The sequence below is a fragment of the Rhinopithecus roxellana genome, chromosome 2 (assembly GCF_007565055.1).
Source record: "Rhinopithecus roxellana isolate Shanxi Qingling chromosome 2, ASM756505v1, whole genome shotgun sequence".
NCBI lineage: Eukaryota > Metazoa > Chordata > Mammalia > Primates > Cercopithecidae > Rhinopithecus > Rhinopithecus roxellana.
The window spans coordinates 161,164,716-161,184,603 of NC_044550.1; the positions used below are offsets into that span (position 1 = coordinate 161,164,716).

At 43.3% G+C, this 19,888-nt stretch overlaps 1 protein-coding gene and 1 non-coding gene across 5 annotated transcripts in view; both read left to right on the top strand.

The window, feature by feature from the left end:
• Positions 1-19,888, top strand: part of PROM1 (prominin 1) — a 116,123-nt gene that overhangs the window by 70,179 nt on the left and 26,056 nt on the right. For all 4 annotated transcript variants that reach the window (XM_010358128.2, XM_010358127.2, XM_030923242.1 and 1 more), the window contains 5 exons: positions 1,347-1,410; positions 5,280-5,439; positions 8,035-8,187; positions 14,150-14,273; positions 15,964-16,067. In XM_010358128.2, the coding sequence (XP_010356430.2) occupies positions 1,347-1,410; positions 5,280-5,439; positions 8,035-8,187; positions 14,150-14,273; positions 15,964-16,067 (605 nt within the window). The remainder of the gene's footprint in view (positions 1-1,346; positions 1,411-5,279; positions 5,440-8,034; positions 8,188-14,149; positions 14,274-15,963; positions 16,068-19,888) is intronic.
• LOC115896081 lies at positions 5,604-5,715 on the top strand. The gene has a single exon (XR_004056066.1). It is a non-coding gene; the product is annotated as a U6 spliceosomal RNA (small nuclear RNA).

Sequence of the window (19,888 nt, forward strand, 5' to 3'; positions counted from 1 at the left end):
ACCAGGTTCTGATTTTTCACAAAAAATATTTGCAACCTTCAGCATAAGTGGGTTAAACACTTGTCTACATATGTTTACTAGATACTTACTGACAAAGTAAGTGGCCCTTAAACAAGTTATTCAAAATTTCTTGGTCTTTGCACTCTGGTGTTACTTCATTTGTTAAAGACGGCCTTGAACCGGGAGATCTGTAAGACACTTTCCAGCTGTGAAATCACCCATGGCATCTGCAAGTCCAGACACAGATGAATGTCAAAGAGTCAGGCACACAGAAAACCAACACAAGCACTAGTGTGCTCAGTAGCTTAGTCTCTTTGGAGGAAACAGAAGTCATGGATGTTCATTTTGTAACATCGGATGTAGCTAGGCTAAGGTGGAAACTGGCTGGCACCATAAATCTTATGAAGGTTGAAAGTGCTGTACTTTCCCTGGCAGACAGCTAAGTACACCAGCAGACAGTGAAGAAACACTCACCAAACACCTTCCAGAGGAAAGGCTGGATGTTTAGTTGAATTATTTGGAAATAATGATATTTCCCTCTCATGGAGGTTTAGCCCCAAAGCCCTATCACTTGGCACGGTTGTTTTTTCTTTTTGTTCTATCCTCACCACAGTTGTATCCTCTGTAAGCCATGCTTTGGGATATATATATATATATATACATATATATATATATATATATACATATATATATATATTTTTTTTTTTTCAGTTAGACTATATCTCTAATTTTATTTTTAATTAGAAAGTAAGATTCTGTTTTTAGAAATTCACCTTCTGTCTGCACATGGGATATTGTACCGATCAGGGTCTCTTAACCTCAGCACTGCTGACACCGTGCACGGCTCTTAGCGGTGGGGGCTCTCCTGTGCATGGTAGGGTATTTATTAGCATCCTTGGCCTCTCCCCCCACAATCCCAGCGGCAACCCACAACCGTGATAACCAAAATGTCTCCAGACTTTGCCAAACATACCCCAGTTGAGAACAAAATTTCTCCCAGTTGAGAACCACTGGGAGTATATATGTACACTATATATATATGTATGTGCAGATGTATGTGCCCGTAATAGTACCTAGGTTCTGTGTAAATATGTTGATTTTAAAATTATGGGGACCCCCATATAAAAAATTTCTAACACAATCTTTAATTGATATAATTTAAAGACAATACTCTTTAAAGAGGATTTTTTTAGACTCTTGATGACCATATAATGATAGTTTCACCCTTAAGATGAATGTTATATTTTTATTTTGCCTCTCTACTCGTACTACATCGCAAAATGAGTGACTAGTCAACTAGTGTTCAACTTACCGTGTACATCCATTTACTTTGAAATGTTTTTCAGGGCTATCAATCCCTTAATGATGTACCTGACAGAGTGCAAAGCCAAACCAAGACCGTCGTAGCAGGTGAGATTCACAGTTTGAGGTGATTCTGTGTCTCTCTGATTGGAAGGTCAGTACAGAGAAATGTGTTGCCAAGTATTGCATTGTTCTTTTCCTTTAAAAAAAAAAAATTTCTCATTAAAACTGTCAAAACGAAACAAGTATCAGAGCTTTACAATTGTGTCACTTCATTCAGTGACTTAAAAACAAGAACAAACCTGTTATTGAACATTGATAAACATCATTCAGCCCAGCCGGCAGCTGCCACATGGTTGAGAGCCGCAGTGTAATCCAGGTCCCTAGAGTGTGTGCCTTGAGACCTTACAGCAGCCACAGTTTGGAAACTCATTCTGATTTTCACTGAAGAGAAAAACTGTAGATTATTACATTTTCTAGACAAACTTAAAATCAAACTTTTAAAAGGAATACTGTATAAAAGGATTTTTTTTTGCCGTTAGGAAGATTTTAATCTGTCCACTGATGCTGGGGCAATAGTATTTTAGGCTCCTAAGGTTGCTTACAATTTTGGAGAGACAGAATCAATGTGGAGAGGATTCCACTCAAATTACTGAATCATGCTGTATTTGGGTTATGGGATTTGGGGTGAACGTACAGAGGGAGAGGATGCAGTGGTAGCAGTTCTTTGTGCAATGATAGAGACAAACCTGGGTTATTTGCTTGAAGAAGAAATCTCTGGGCTGGGTGCAGTGGCTCACGCCTGCAATCCCAGCACTTTGGGAGGCCAAGGCGGGTAGGTTACCTGAGGTCAGGAGTTTGAGACAAGCCTGGCCAAGATGGTGAAACCCCATCTCTATTAAAAATACAAAAATTAGCCAGGCGTGGTGGTGCACCCCTGTAACCTCAGCTACTCGGGAGGCTGAGGCAGGAGAATCACTTGAACCCAGGAGGTGGAGGTAGCAGTGAACCGAGATCTAGCCACTGCACTCCAGCCTGGGCGACTCTCTCTCAAAAACAAACAAACAAACAAACAAAGAATAGAAAAGAAAAGAAATCTCTGAAGCTATGTAAAGCTATCTTCTATTTCTTTGAAAAATCAATTTGATGCTGCTTTTATCTGTTGAGTAAACGGTTTTAAAATGTTATGTTAGAGATACTTGATTATTTTTCCCTAATAGTGTTTTTTTGACCTGTGAAGAGTTTGAGTAAAAAAGTGTTTTATCTTGCTACATAACACTTTAGATGTTTTGTGGGTTTCCTTTTGTATAGCATAAGATTCTACTTTAAAATATTAAGATACTAAGGACAGGGTTCAGACTTCCGTGTGCTAACCTCTGAAGGCTGATGCATGCTCTATGTCTGACAGTCACCTGCTCACTAATCTCTGTGTTTAATTCTTTGGTTTCCACTCTCTGGACCTCTCCTGCCCATACGTGCAGCCCTTCCTTGTAAGTCTGACACAGCAAAGTGTGCTGTGTGCGTTGAGTGTGGCCCATGGCGCATGGTGCCATTGCCTGAGCACAAGCCAGCATTTTCCTAGAGCCGGGTCAGTGCCGCTCTGTCAGCCTGGATCGCAGGTGTTTAGTTTCATGTCCTTAGCTCTCATCCCAACCTGAACAGATTATTTAGTGCCAACTCTGTGCCAGGCTCTGCCAGGCACTGGGCTGTGAGATGCATAAGCCATGAGTTCTTCTTGTCCTTTAGTCAGCCATGTGTACACAAACTTGTTGTCACACTCTGGCACCATGACCAGGTTGGTGCCAGGGAAACAAGTTGAGGAGAGGCTAGTGGGAGGCTGCCTGGAAAAGGGGACATCGAGAGAGGTTTGAAGAGGGTATATGATAAGAGAGGGCACCAGTCACGTAGAGAGTCGCCAGAGCAGCAAAGTCATGGAGCCATGTCGTGCGTGAGGCCAAGCCAGGCTGAGAAGCAGGCACAGGCCCTTGGAGCTGCTCCTAGAAGACGGGAAGGCTGCATTCCCCATCTCTCAAAATCTCAGAAGTAACCAAGAGACCCACTGAGTCATTTTTGGCCAAGGATCCTCAGGTGTTTTCACACACGAGCCATCTGGAGAAGGCAATGAGCCCCAAGGAGTAACAGTCCGTTCTTAATGAGTCACATCCAAACACCTGACACTCTGTTGCTTGCTTCTGTGTCTTTGATTTCTAGATGTCATAGCTATGTGAAAAACAAACTTTAAAAAAGTTTCCAGGGCCGGGTGTGGTGGCTCACTGCTATAATCCCGGCATTTTGGGAGGCTGAGGCAGGAGGATAACTTGAGGCCAGGAGCTCAAGACCAGCCTGGGCAACATGGTGAGATTCCATCTCCCCATCTCTACAAAAAGTAAAATCATAAAAAATTAGCTGAGCATGGTGGTACACACCTGTAGTCCCAGCTATTTGGGAGGCTGAGGTGGGAGGATCCTTGAGCCCAGGAGGTTGAGGCTGCATTGAGCCATGATCATGCCACTGCACTCCAGCCTGGGCAATACAGAGAGATCCTGTCTCAAAAAGAAAACAAAAAGTTTCCTGCCATTTTTATGTGATTACATTTTGAATCAAGCTACCATCTCTATTCTCTACCTGAAGTTCACCGGGAGCCTCAGGATAATATTTTGAGAACTGCTAATCTTGTCTCTGCTGCTGCAAAGAGATTTACCTCTCTTGCAGGATCAGTGGACTTTTAACTGATTAGTGTGTTCTTAGTATGTCCATGTGAAGAATCACTTGGATACAGCCACCTTCAGAACTCATGTGAGCACTGGTTCAGGTGAAATCCTGCACCCCAGGTGAGTTTGATTTTAGGACCTGTTGTGATGGACACTCTCTAGAAAACTGGTTTTCTTTGAACTTAACTCCTGTCTGAGATAGTAAGACTGATAGCAAAGGAAACTGGCCACTGAGACTACTATTGGTTTTTGAATAGAAAAGACACAGACGTACTTCCTAAGAAGTCTCAATTTGTATCAGTCAGGTAAAATTTTAACAAAAATATCACCCAGAGTCACTTGTGTTTTTTGTTTGTTTGCTTGGTTTTTAAATGGGGCCTTGAGAATTACTCCATTTCTGAAGGCTTTTCTTTCTTTCTTTCTTTTTTTTTTTTTTGAGAGCGACTCTTGCTCTGTCGCCCAGGCTGGAGTGCAATGGCACGATCTTGGCTCACTGCAACCTCTGCCTCCCGGGTCCAAGTGATTCTTCTGCCTCAGCCTCCCGAGTTACAGGCGTGCGCCACCACAACTGGGTAATTTTTGTATTGTTAGTAGAGATGGGGTTTTGCCATGTTGGTCAGGTTGGTCTCAAACTTCTGACCTCAGGTGATCCTCCCACCTTAGACTCCCAAAGTGCTGGGACTACAGGTGTGAGCCACTGTGCCCAGTCCTGAATACCATTTCTTAGATGGAGAAAGTATTGTTATTATTTAATTATTTTCCCAAAAGCATGTAATGGGGACTTTAGAGTCAGATGCACCCAAGTTTCAATCCCGTTACCAGAGCTTTCTTTTAAAAGACCCATGGGCAATTAATTGAATCTCTGCGAGCCTCCGGGTTGCTGTTAGTAAAATGGGGAATGGGACTATCTACCTCAGTGAAATAAATGAGTTACTATTTATAAAAGTGCCTGGCACATAGTCTGCACACCATACATTTTAATCACTTGATCTACTTTAAGTAAAGTAAGTAGAAGAGAGAAACTGGCTTGACTTCAGTACCATCTCATTAAAGTCAGTCCTCACAGCTTGCTGTTTTGTTGTTAAGTAATTGCTTTTCGATGGTCTTGGCTATATTCATGCTTGTTGTAGAATCTTACCATATTTTAAACACATACATAACATGAGAAAAACTAAAGGTGGTTCAGGCTTTTCTGTTTGGCTCCAAAACAAAGTTTCTGTTTCCTTCATGTTTGCAAACGCATAACAAAGGTATCTTTGTTTTCAGGTATCAAAAGGGTCTTGAATTCCATTGGTTCAGATATCGACAATGTAACTCAGCGTCTTCCTATTCAGGATATACTCTCAGAATTCTCTGTTTATGTTAATAACACTGAAAGTTGCATCCACAGAAATTTACCAACATTGGAAGAGTATGATTCATACTGGTGAGTGTCTCCTTGGAGCTGGTGAACTACGAGAGTGAACTTTGTGGAGAACAAGATAAAAAATCTGACATTAGCACCAGGATCATCTTATGACAGCAAATTGTACAAGGAGGCCATGACCTGATATATGTTAACCCCAGTTTATGTTCGTTAAAAAAGTTGAAGTGCTCGCTTAGACCAGGCAGCACATATACTAAAATTGGAACAATGCAGAGAAGGTTCACACGAGGCCTGTGTACAGATGATACGTAAATTTGTAACGTGGTCCACATTTTTTTTTTAATTTGAAGACTGGACCTTCGTGAGCCAAATATTTGATAATTTGCAACTTTGATGTCATTAGTGGTTTCTGGAATACTAGTTATAATTATCAAACTAGGCATGTAATGAGATTTTAAAGCTTAAAAGTAATTAAGAAGGACATCTGGGAAATATCCTTTTCTATTTTATAAACCAATATAAACATTGGTTTATAAAATAAATATGCAGAGGTTGGTTCTTACTGAAAGAGCATCCTTTTCTTAGCTGTGCTTTGAAACAAGTGAATTGCTCCCAGAGGTTAGGTGAGTGGCTGTGATGCCCACTGCTTGTCCCATTAGAAAATGTGAGTGGTAGGGTTTGGCCTGGGTTGAGGGTGGTGGACATCCCAGCCAGAACCGTGGGGAGGGAAGGACTTGGAGGCTCAAGAAATTTAGAGCATCATCTATTATGTAAGATGCACTTCTGTCTCTGAAGAGCTCAGCCACCCTTCATATCTCCCAAGCCCATGGGGAGTCCGGAGACTCATTCTCATGAGGATTATTTCTTATACAAGACCACAAGATATGTAATTAAAATTATAGCAATTGGCCGGGCGCGGTGGCTCACGCCTGTAATCCCAGCACTTTGGGAGGCGGAGACGGGCGGATCACGAGGTCAGGAGATCGAGACCATCCTGGCTAACACAGTGAAACCCCGTCTCTACTAAAATACAAAAAAATTTAGTCGGGCATGGTGGCGAGCACCTGTAGTCCCAGCTACTTGGGAGGCTGAGGCAGGAGAATGGCGTGAACCCGGGAGGCGGCGGAGCTTGCAGTGAGCCGAGATCGCACCACTGCACTCCAGCCTGGGCAACAGAGCGACACTCTGTCTCAAAAATAAATAAACATTTTAAAAAAAATTTAAAAAGTATAGCAATCGATACCATTTAAGAGACAGTTTCAGTGTGCCCACCAAGCACTTTCTGCATGACATTTCTTTTAATACTCTCAAAAATTCCCTGGGCTGTGTTCCATTTATAACCCTGTTTTATAGACAAGGAGACCGGCTCAGGGAAGTGAAGTGACTTCATTAAGGCCGGCTAGCATACAGCGGAGGTAGGTTTTGAAGCTCCATCCAGCTCTGCTTTTTGTCACTGCCCCACAGACAACAAGCTCCAGGCGGCACCTGCCGTGATTCCCTCGTGGGACTGGGCCACCCCAGCAAGTCTCAGAAAAAACAGAAGGCAGACCCTTTCTCAATGAACTTATAATTTCATTAAAGATCAGAGCTTCACAAACGAGAAAGAATAGTACCATTACCTGTCTGCCTGACTGCCATCCATTTCCCTTCCTTTATCCCCTGCCCTGACACCATGAGCTTATCTTAAAAAGAAAATCAACTGAGCAGATGCTCCTTTAACTCTAAAAGTTTTCTGAGACCAGCCTCCGTGACTTATTTAATTTTGTGCCCTCACTGTCTGGAACAAACCTCCCCAGAATGGTTGTCTGTGGCTTTTACTATAATTACTGAGATTGCTCTTAATTGAATGAAAAGCTTCAGTGGCGACTTTTGTCAAGAGACACCCAGCAGAAGTAAATTCTTTGTTTTTTAGTGTCTTAAATGTTGGGAAGCATTACTACCCTTGAATGCCTCTTGCTGCCCGGAAAGGTTGTTCTACCTCCCGGGAATGCCAGTAAGGCCTAATTGAGGATCCATTATCCTAAAATGTCTCACAGGACCATTATGAAATTGAGATTTGTATTCTGCAGGCATTTGATTTAGGATGCTCATAAAATTCTAAATACCCCATGCATCTGCCACGTAATCTGTTTCAGTAAAGAATACAGCGGCCCCAAATATTTCTGCAACCACAAAATGTTTTAGAAAAAGGCCGGGGAAAAGAATCCAGTATTTCTTTATCTGTAGTCTAATCACGATCTAGCCATATGCCTTCATTATGATAATAGGCACTTAGGACATCAGAAACCTTAAAAGAACATAAAAATCTTAAGGGTGTTTTCATCAATAGCCTTGGAGAAGCTCAGTGTGCTGTGCTTATGAACTCTGTGTGACACCCGTGGGAATCAAGGCAAAGCAAGGAAGCAATGATCCCATGACTACCAAGAATAATGCAAACCTAGGATCAAAATAAAACTTTCTCCGTTGGTTGAATTGGAAGACAAAGGGTGGGAAGGGATCTTTTCGTTCAACATTATTGCCCTCTGAGGAACTGATAGATGACTCTGATTTTTGAAGCCAAGAATAACTCATCGGCTTCAGCCTTAGTCCAGCAACTTTTGTGTTAGGGTGGCATCGCCCGTGTCATGTTTACTAACACTGTGCTTGCCTCTCCAGGTGGCTGGGTGGCCTAGTCATCTGCTCTCTGCTGACCCTCATCGTGATTTTTTACTACCTGGGCTTACTGTGTGGTGTGTGCGGCTATGACAGGCATGCCACCCCGACCACCCGAGGCTGTGTCTCCAACATGGGAGGTGTTTTCCTCATGGTGTGAGTGCCTGCTCCTCTCTGTCACGTGGGGGTGGGAATGCAAGGGAGAGACTGGGTGCTGACTCTGGTGTTACACAAACCCAGTGCCCTCTGGGCCACGTACACGGGGTTCCAGCTCCCAGGTCGTGAGGAGGAGAGATCTTGCTATGATTGGACCTTCCTTGATTTGGGTACTCCTGTCAAGCATAAACATTAAAAAAAAAAAAAAAAAAAAAAAAAAAACATAACAACAAAGACACTAAATTACTTGCATTTTGATAGACCAACTTAAGAACACTATTTATATATGGCAGGCTCCTTTTAAAAGCAGCTAGGCTTGCCTTCTTGATTTCTATTGTTCCTTCTTTTTATTCATTCATTCGTTCATTCATTTACTCACCAGAGGCTGACAGCAGTACTGGTTAGCAGTATTGCTAGCTTGAAACTCTAGAGACTTGGTTTAGAACTAAGGCTGCCAAGCCAGAACCCTTAGGATTTAGACAAATAGCCTAGATTAAGCATGAGAACAGGTGTGAGGCAGCAGGGAGAGGTACACCTGCGGCAGAAGACTGGCGTGACTGTCCCTGCTTTGAAGACATTCATCTCCAAGTTCATGTGTTTGAAAAACCTTTGACTCTATGGGTATGACAGAGCATAGCAGGCATGAGCCAGGTGCAACTGGAGCCAGAGCCAGAAATGTAAGCTAGGATGTGGTGTAATGGCTTTGAATGCTCTGCAGAGGGAGCTGTGTGGGTTCTATATTCTCTTTTTGAGTCAATATTCTCTTTTGGATAAGATCATGAAGAATCAGCAGTAGGGAGTGAGATGGGGCTCGAGATCAGTGGTTAAGGTTTGAAACAATTCCTTTGGGGAGTGAAGAACAAAAACCTGAGTCATGTTCTCTCATTTATCCACTGAAGTCACTAACACAGGCCTGTGAGTGAGCGGGCTGGAGAGCAGGTGCTGTGCATTAATTTGATTTATTTGTTTTTTAAAACTTTGAGTTTTCAAACCAAATTGTCACACACATACACACACACACACACACACGACAAACAAAAATCTTTGGGTCACTGGAACAATAAATCAGGCTTCTTATAAGCTATGATTCTAAATCCTTTCCCTAAAATAATTTGGCTCCAGTGTGGTATAGGCCTTTGCTAACAAGAGTCTTAACCTTAGCGCTAATGACCTGGGGTCTACTAGGGCTGGACAGAGAACTCCACACACAGAGAAGCCTAGAGGCTCACAGGTCAAAGTTAAGAAATTGTATTTGTCCAGGCTCGATGGCTCACACCTGTAATCGCAACACTTTGAAAGTCCAAGACAGGTGGATCACTTGAGGCCAGGAGTTCGAGACCAGCCTGGCCAAACATGGCGAAACCCCATGTCTACTAAAAATACAAAAATTAGCTGGGCATGGTGGCACATGCCTTAATCCCAGCTACTTGGGAGGCTGACGCACGAGAATTGCTTGAACCCAGAAGGCAAAGGTTACAGTGAGCCGAGATCATGCCATCTGCACTCCAGCCTGGGCGACAGAGTGAGACTCTGCCTTAAAAAAAAAAAAAAAGAAGAAGAAGAAAGAGAAAGGAAGGAAGGAAGGGAGGGAGGGAGGGAGGGAAGGAAGAAAGGAAGGAAGGAAAGAAAGAAAAAAGGAAAGAGAGAAAGAAAAGAAAGATATTTAGCTGCAAGTACCTCTGGACAAAGAAGAAAAAAAAGAGAAATCACATCCGGAAGGAAAAATGAATTTGTCTTCCCTTTTTGTTCAAATATACACAGATACACAAAAATACATTAAACAGAAAATTATTAGGTTGGTGCAAAAGTAATTGCTTTAATGTTTAATTGATTTTAAGTTTAATGTTACAAATTTAACAACCCTGATACTTGGTTGTCTGTCAGTGTTTTGGTGGTGGGTGTGTATATATACATATATTTCCATACTTTTTAACTACTTGAAAGGTAGTTACAGTAAATTGCTCTGAAAAACGGTGCACCCCTCATCGAAATTTTATTCACTTTTTAAAGGCATACAACCAAAAACATGTGATATCCAGCTTCAAAAAAAGGAAAAACAGAGAAATCATCAACAAATTGATGGAGGCTAAAAGCTACCTTAATTTAGATACACTAATTCTATAGACATGGAGATGTATTGCGTGGAGGCCATAGGATTCATCTCAGCAGCAGAAAGAAGGTTGGGAACTGTCAGATGTTGTTTGATTCATTTCAAGGAGTCTGCAGACTTAGGGTGGCTATGATTTCTTTATTGTTGAATGCCACCAGTCAGCACGGCGCGCTTTGCTGTGCTTGGCAGAATTCTCTACTTCTTGAGGTATCTGGTAAACAACTGGATAATTGTGAAAGGGGGAGATGATACAAGCGTCATCAGTCTAATCAGACTAATTAGAAGAACGCAGTTTCTTTTTTCAGAACTGTTTACTTGCTTGTAGAAACCAGAAAGAGTATGTGTAGTTTTGTTGCAACCAAAACACCACCTGCTCTTTAAAAATGGTGACACCATCCAATCAAGAGCATGGTCTCTTTCAAAACCAAGCAGGAATTCTTATCTCCCAAAAGGATATCAGTGAAAGATGTGGAAGGAGGAAAGTCAGAGAGCCCTGGCTCTGCTCTGATCTTTCATCTTCAGAGGGTCCCAGAAGCGTTTTATTTTATTTTTGTAGAGACAGTCTCACTTTGTTGTCTAGACTGGTCTTGAATTCCTGGTCTCAAGAGATCCCCTAGTCTTAGCCTCTAATGTGTTGGGATTACAGGTGTGAGCCGCTACCCCTGGCCCCAGGAGCATTTTAGCAGCTGAATAGAATGCAGTGGTGAATGTATTATCTGTTGCAGAGGGATGTAGGAGGCTTCTCCAGAGATAAGGAGATCTAACAGTGGCACAAGCATCTCTTGTTTTGAAGCCCATCATAAAACTTCCCATTTTAGGTATTGACAACAATGCCAAGAGTAGCCACAGGTATCGCAAACTGGGCACATTCCTGTGGCTGGTGGCAGTTTCTGAGGTTACAGAAAGAAGTTTGTCAGGCTGTATAGCAAGGGCTGTAAAAAGACCATGATGCTCTTTGCCCAATAATTTCCATTTTGGGGACTCTAGGTGAAGGAAGTAGGCCAAACTATGAAGAAAGCCAGGGAAGAGTTTTTGCAGTATCAGTTATGATAGTGAAGCAGCCTACCTGTCAGGCTGGAGAGGAGTGGCCAAGTGAGTTACGTCACATCCATGCATGGAAGATCACATGGCCCCTGAAGTGATAACTGGGTGACTGTCCTGATTTATTGACAAAAGTTTCTAAGATAATACATTTGAAAGGGGGTCAGAAAATGATGCATGTATTATCCTAACTGTGCACATCAGGGGTTAGTCAGCAAGCTTTTCCCAAGAAGGGCCAAGTAACAAATATTTTAGGTTCTGCTGGCCACATACAGTCTTTGTTGCATATTCTTCTTGTTTTTCACCTTCTTTTGCTCTTTCATCTTACTCTGATTCTCCTCGTCCTCTTCCTCCTTTTCAATATTTTCAGTACACATTAGCCATTATGTCACTAACCTTAGAAAAATAGACCTTAGGCAGTGGTTCCCCTACCCCTGATCTAGGAATGTGCATATTTAGAAAATAAAGGCTGGAGATGTTGACTGTATGTGATTTAGAGTAAGAGTCATGGTGCTCTTTTTAGACAGCTGTCTTAGTTTTTATGAGTTTTTTTTAACTCCAACACACAGGCACACATGCTTAGATGGGGATCCTGGCGTGGCCCTCACTCACTTCTTCTTTGTGTTCTCCCAGACTCAGAAGCCTTGTAGGTCAGAGAAAGTCAGGCTGACCTAGGCCTTTCCAATGAACATTACTTGCTATTTATCTTAGTGAAGAAACACAAATGCTGTAATTATGGCTTTGGTGTCTGCAGCCAAAGGGGAGAATCGTGCCCTTAGGAGGGGGTGCTGTGGTGATTGCAAGCATCAGCCCACACCCTTCTGAGGCTCCTTCCTGGTGTGCACCAGTGACGGTATTTGATTTGGCAAGTGCCCCTAGATTGATTTAAGAGTTTGTTCTCTCTCTCTCTGTCTATACCTAGACAGCTAGGCACTGCTAGAGAAAAGTTACGTACCGGGTACATTGGGTATCCCTACAAACTTAGCATCACCTGTCTCAAATGGACCTGCCATAGTCTGATAAATCTTTTATTTCATTTTCTTCCTTCCCTTTCTCTTTTTCTTCTTTTTCGACACCCCCCACACTTTCCTGCAACAGTCTTTTCACTCTGATAAATCCATCTTCCTCTACTTCACCCATCTCTTAGCAGATGGCTTTACCTCCTTCTTCTCAGAGAAAATAGAAGCCATCATGCAACTTCCCATCATCAAACTTCCAAACACACATGCTCCCAAACACACATGCTCCCAAACACACATGCTCCCAAACACATCCGTCCCTTCTCTGCACTGCCAGAAGCGGAGGGATTCCTCCCTGCTCAGGCTGATTCCGCCAGCTATATTCTCAATCCCATTTATTTCCCTGATCCTGATAAAAATGGATCATGCCCTTTCTTTTCCATGTCTTTATTCTCTTCCTGTCTCCTTGACTTTCACTCAACACTTAACCAAGCTCTGTTCTCTCCCTTCTTCAGAAATAAAAGCAGAAACTCTTTACCCACACTGCCTCTTCCCTATAGCTCTCCTTCCCCCACGCCGACTCTCAGGGGAGTGATCTGAGCTTGCTGCCTGTGCCCTTCTCTCCTGCTGACTCCCCAGTCCACTCCAATTTGGTTTCCTCTCCCATCACTGCATTTGTTTTAAGTAGGCAGTGACCTCTCTGTACAATGCAGACAGCACATTGGTTGGTGACAGCCAACCACTCCCTCCTCTGCAAACACTCCTTTTGTCCCCTAGGTGGCATCACACCCACATGATTGCCTTCCTACTTCTCTGCCTCGTCATCTTGGTCTGGTTTGCTGGCCCTCCTTCCACCACCCGTCTTTGTAAATGTTGAAGTCTTCCAGACCCAGCCCTAGGCTGTTTCTCTCTCCAAGCCAGCCCTGAGGATAAATGACCATGGCTAAGCTGCTGGTTCCCTAACGTACATCAGAAACCCAGATATCTTAGCTCCAAACATACTGACTCCTACACACTCTTTCCACTCAATGTCTCTGTGGCAACAAGACCAACATCCAGCCCATCTTCTCTTTCCTTCCAGAGCATTGGTGCTCCCTGGCACTGCCCTTGGAGGAGCCCTTCCTTGCCTCTACCTCTCGTGTCCAGTGCTTTCCGAGTCCTGCTGCCTCCTATATTATGCCTCCTGTGTCTCCTATACTACGTCACCATCATCCACCACCTCTCCACCAATCCTGTCCCCTTAGGCCAACCCTCATGGGCCATGATAACAGCCTCTGCAATGATGTCCCATCCACGTTGGCACCTGTCCGGTCCATCCTTTACACTGTGCCAAGAGTGCTCTTGTTCAGAGAGAAGTCGGGCTGTGCTCCCCCTGTGCTTTCAGCCCCTTATTGGCCACCCCTCGTGGGTCACCGGCCCCTATACAGTACATCCCTCGCCTGCCCTGGAGCTGCCCCTCGTGGGTCCCCGGCCCCTATACAGTACATCCCTCGCCTGCCCTGGAGCTGCCCCTCCCCAGGTCCCCAAGGCCCCTATCCAGTGATCCCTCGCCTGTCCTGGAGCTGCCCCTCCCCAGGTCCCCAAGGCCCCTATCCAGTGATCCCTCGCCTGTCCTGGAGCTGCCCCTCCCCAGGTCCCCAAGGCCCCTATCCAGTGATCCCTCGCCTGTCCTGGAGCAGCCCCTCCCCAGGTCCCCAAGGCCCTGTGTGACTCCTAGGTGGATGATCTGTTTCACCTGAATAACACTGGAGACCCCAGGTCTATTTTATAGAGTATAGGTAGATTTAGTAAGTATCAATAGGGACTATTGAATCATTCTTTCTTGAATTACTAACCTTATTTTTTTTTCCAGTGGAGTTGGATTAAGTTTCCTCTTTTGCTGGATATTGATGATCATTGTGGTTCTTACCTTCGTCTTTGGTGCAAATGTGGAAAAATTGATCTGTGAACCTTACACAGCCAAGGAATTATTCCGGGTAAATATGATTTTCTACCCATTATGAAAGGACTTGAACAGAAACTTGGATTTCTTCATATGTTGTGTGTTACTTTAAGAGCATTGCAAACATATAAGCAGTTTGGTTTAAATTCAGTAAATTTCTTGAAATTATGAAATTCAATAAATTTTTAAATATTCAATAAATGCAATAGATTCTTTCTATTTGTAAGAGAAAAAAAATATGGGAGTGTCCTTATTTTCTGATCATAAGTGAAATCAGGGCCAGGAGTTAAGTCCTGCCCCTCAATGTGGATTGCAGTATTTGGGGAGAATACAATTTTCCTCAACAGTAGTTTCCAAATGTGGCTGGGAACATCAGAAGATCAGTTCCCAGGTTCCTCCCACACACCCTGGGAGATTCCCAGGTGACAGAGGTGTCCACACAGATGAGCCCTAAATTTGAAAGGAAAGAGACTGGTAAGTGGATGTCTCATGACAGAGGGCTGACCTGGCAGATGTCTAGTGGTGCCACCAGGAAATGAATTCAAGCTTCGCTTTCTCCCTCTCAGTCCAACTCCCACAGATTCTGGGAGGCCAGTTGGCAGTTTTGCTTTCTTCATTAATGAGGAAACTTTGTTCTAAGTGTCTGGCTTCTAATTTTGGCTTTTCTATGTTTTTTTTTTTCTCCAGATTGTGATTTTTAAAATACATTTATATTTCACTCTTTCATTGTATATACATTTTTTCCGCCTAAGATCTGTTATGAAATCAGGTGAATACTGTTGTGACGATGTTTTAGTTATTTCACTGGTCGAGGGAGATTAAGTTGAGATCACCAGCACGTCAAATGATCTCCATTTGGCCTTTTGATGAAAGAAAGACATCAAGCCAGGCTTCATCATCTCCTGTAGAGTGTTGAATCATTCAAAGATACTTTTTCTTAAGTAGGGGATATTTCAAAACCATTTCTACTTCTCAAGCACATACACGGTCCTGCACTGATTTGCCCATCTTAAATATGTGTGGTGCTGGGGCAGAGAGTGTGTGAATTTTAATACATTTTGTCCAGAGAGAGAAATAGCACAGCACTGGGTATACCACTTCATGGCTGTATATTAGCTATTCTGATCAAATGGTCTACTCTGCTTCTATTTATAATGTGTTTGTTTTATTAAGATAAAGATTAAAAAGTTCTTGGCCAGGCATGGTGGCTCATGCTGTAATCCCAGCACTTTGGGATGCTGAGGTGGGTGGATCACCTGAGGTCAGGAATTCAAGACCAGCCTGGCCAACATGGTGAAACGCCGTTTCTGCTAAAAAAAAAAAATACAAAAATTAGCCGGGCAGTGGTGGTGTGCGCCTCTAGTCCTAACTACTCAGAAGGCTGAAACAGGAGAATCATTTTAACGCAAAAGGTGGAGGTTGCAGTGAGCCGAGATAGTGCCACTGCACTCCAGCCTGGGCAACAGAGCGAGACTCTGTCTGAAAAAAAAGAAAAGTTCTCAAAAAAAGTAATTTTAATAATTTTGATTGATGCTACCCAGTGGTCAATTGATTTATTCCAATTATATATACTATTATTTTCTAGTTATAAGTTGGAAATCAACCAGAAAAATAATGTTATGAAAAATTTCAAAAATATATTCAACAGAATATTGACTTTATTATATTAGTATGTATGTGAGTGTAAAACTGATTTTTCAAAAATCCTTCCCAATGTGTTCCAGGTTTTGGATACACCCTACTTACTAAATGAAGACTGGGAATACTATCTCTCTGGGAAGCTGTTTAATAAATCGAAGATGAAGCTCACTTTTGAACAAGTTTACAGGTATCAATATTTGCATTATACATTTTGCTATTTAAAGTGTTCTTTTTCCGGAATGAGAATTTTGCATTTGAAGTGTTTTTAAATCTTAATTATATGACTTTCCTGTTTCAGAGATAAGCTGTCCTGTAGTATTTTATTTTTTTGTTGTTGTTGTTTCGTTTTTTTTTTTTGTTTTTTGTTTTTTTTTGAGACAGAGTCTTGCTCTGTCGCCCAGGCTGTAGTGCAGTGGCCGGATCTCAGCTCACTGCAAGCTCCGCCTCCCGGGTTTACGCCATTCTCTCGCCTCAGCCTCCCGAGTAGCTGGGACTACAGGCGCCCGCCATCTCGCCCGGCTAATTTTTTGTATTTTTTTTAGTAGAGACGGGGTTTCACCGTGTTAGCCAGGATGGTCTCGATCTCCTGACCTCGTGATCCGCCCGTCTCGGCCTCCCAAAGTGCTGGGATTACAGGCTTGAGCCACCGCGCCCGGCCTGTCCTGTAGTATTTTAAAGACACAGTAGAGATTAGATCAAAAACATATTCCTTCTACTGAAAGCCTTTGAGACCTTGGAAAGGTGATGTTTCAAGGTCTTGCTCTCCAATAATCTCTGGAACTCGCTGGTTAAGGTGACCCTATGATGCACTAATGGGATGCCATGAGAAATCTTGTTCAGGAACCACATTGCTCTAAGTAAAAGCCATTCAACAAGAATAGTGAATAGGTGATTCAGTGATTTGGATCACCGACAGGAGGAAGGCAATGCAGTTGGAGAACTGTCTGCTGTCAGGCCTCCTGGACTCTGACCCAGGCCCCCTCCTGGAGGCTCTGTGCCCTGGGCAATTCCACAGCTTCTCTGTTTCATGGGGGTGGTGTTCATAGGAATCTGACCCTGAGGTTGTTTTAGGGTTAAGTAAGATACATGAGATTCGAATGGTGCCTGACACATCATTTGGACTTGATGAACAATACTGTTCTTAATACTGTTCATCTAGGGTGGCCACAGTGGCTCATGCCTGTAATCCCAGCATTTTGGGAGGCTGAGACAGGTGGATCACTTGAGGTCAGGAGTTCGAGACCAGCCTGACCAATATGGTGACACCCCATCTCTACTAAAAATGAAATATAAAAATGAGCCGGGCGTGGTGGGATGTGCCTGCAGACTCAGCTACTCAGGAGGCTGAGACAAGAGAATTGCTTGAACCCAGGAGGTGCGGGTTGCAGTGAGCCAAGATCGTGCCACTGCACTGCAGCCTCAGCAACAGAGTGAGACTTTCTCTCAGGAAAAAAAAGAAAACAAAACACTATGTATATAGAAAATAACTTCTGACCTCAGGTGATATATATCTGTGTAGTGTATGCTTTTCCCAGTGGTAAAATGGGCTCCTAGTCTGATGGCTGGAAGTCTAAGTCTGATCTTAGACGGGAACCCATGGGCAGCTCTCTGCTATGAGCCATAGGGAAGGGAGTCACTTTAACAGTATTTGAAATCAATTCATAGGATGCTTTTTAAACACCGGTGACACTTATTTCTCCCACCGTGAGACCGAAGGGCCAGAGGATGTGTGTTAACATGGTGTGTTCATAGTAAATGAAACTAAAAATACACAGGGCGATAGTGACTCACATTGAGAGCAGAACACTTCGTAAGTCATAGACACAGGTCGCCATCTGCCCAGAAGCCTTTCCGTGCCCTACACGTGAACCACCATTCTTAGTGTTCTTATTACTCTCTCAGAGTTCCTTTATACAATTTTAAGCAAGTATTAACCCTATGCCTAGCATTATTATATAGCTTGGTAGTATTAGCCATCATTTGATAGTCAAAAGACTTCTTCAGCATTTTGTGAATTTGTTATACTTTTAGGTATTGCAAGGTTCTTTTTGTACTTTTTAAAAACATTTTGAAATATGCACACATTTCGGCCGGGCGCGGTGGCTCAAGCCTGTAATCCCAGCACTTTGGGAGGCCGAGACGGGCGGATCACGAGGTCAGGAGATCAAGACCATCCTGGCTAACATGGTGAAACCCCGTCTCTACTAAAAATACAAACAACTAGCCGGGCGACCTGGCGGGCGCCTGTAGTCCCAGCTACTCGGGAGGCTGAGGCAGGAGAATGGCGTGAACCCGGGAGGCGGAGCTTGCAGTGAGCTGAGGTCCGGCCACTGCACTCCAGCCTGGGCTACAGAGCGAGACTCCGTCTCAAAAAAAAAAAAAAAAAAAAAAAAAAAAAAAGAAATATGCACACATTTAATTAATCAATGGTCATTAGTTCCTCTAGCCAAACCACAGAAGTTATTTTAAAATAAATATAGCTACGTCATTGCTAAATATTTATTTATTTATGTATTTATTTATTTTTTGAGATGGAGTCTCGCTCTATCGCCCAGGTTGGAGTGTAATGGCACCATCTCGGCTCATTGCAACCTCTGCCTCCCGGGTTCAAGTGATTCTCCTGCCTCAGCCTCCTGAGTAGTTGGGATTACAGGCGTCTGTCTCCACGCCTGGCTAATTTTTGTATTTTTAGTAGAGACGGGGTTTCACCATGTTGGTCAGGCTGATCTCAAACTCTTGACCTCAGGTGATCCGGCCATTACTGTTTATTTCTATTACCTAATAAATATTATGCCAAGTGGTCATAGTGGTAATTTAACAACACTCTAAGAGCTAGCACCTGCATGGTGCTTTCTGTATGCCAAGACTGATGGAAACACCTCGCATGTATAAACTTCTTTAACATCCACACCACTCTGTGAGCTAGGTACCGTACTAACTACTTTTATTATTATATGAGCACCTGGCATAACAGGAGCTAGGTACCATACTAACAACTGCTTTTATTATTATATGAGCACCTGTGGTAATGGGATACCTGAGATATTATACAAAATTGAATTAGACTCTGATCCTGCTGTCAAGGAAAACCTAGTAGAGAGTTAGATCTGTAAAGAGGTGTTCTAGAATATGGTGATACTTATAGGTGATAGAAATGTACTGAGGCTACTCTAGAAGCCCCAAGGTGGGTGTCTTATGCAGTGTGGGAATGGAGGGATTAGGAAGGACTTCCTGAGGGTAATGGCACCTAAGATGATCTTAGTAGGTTGGCTTAGTGGGGACTGGCTGGGCCGAGAAGAAGAAAAAAGGCACCTAGGCTGAGGGACACAGACAAAGGCAGGGAGGTAGGGGCAGTAGGCTGCTCTTTGGGGGCTTTTAAAAATCCAGCTACCACTTTGGGGCCGAATACAAAATCAAAGGACAGAGAAAAGTCCTCGTTTCCATTATTCAGCCCATGGCAGTGAAAACTGAGTTTTTAGAGCCCTGAGACAACATGAACTTATAAATGTTGCTTGTAGGCTTCATCTTCTAAATCTTTCTTAAACCTCCTCCTCCTCCTCCTCCTCCTCCTCCTCTTCTTCTTCTTCTTCTTCTTCTTCTTTTCTTCTCTTTCTCCTTCTCCTCCTCCTCCTCCTCTTCCTCCTCCTCCTCCTTCTTCTCCTCCTCCTTCTTCTTGTTCTCTTCCTCCTCCTTTTTCTTCTTCTTCTCTTCGCTTCTCTTCTTTTCTTCTCTCTCTCCTTCTAACTGGTCTCCTTGCTCCCATTCCATCCTCCAAACCTCCCAGCATGATGTGATGTGGCCCAACCACATGTGTCACTTCCTGCCTAAGTTTCTCCATTGCCCATGGCAGAGGCAGCTGATGAGTGTCTGGTGCCCATCCCCCATACTCGGGGTAGACATTGATAGTCAACTGAGGTCTTCTGCTTAGCCCAGGGAGCCTCAGGCTCCTTCTGGACTGTGTGCTCTAGGCATACATTAGCAATCCGTTGACTTTTCTCTACACAATTA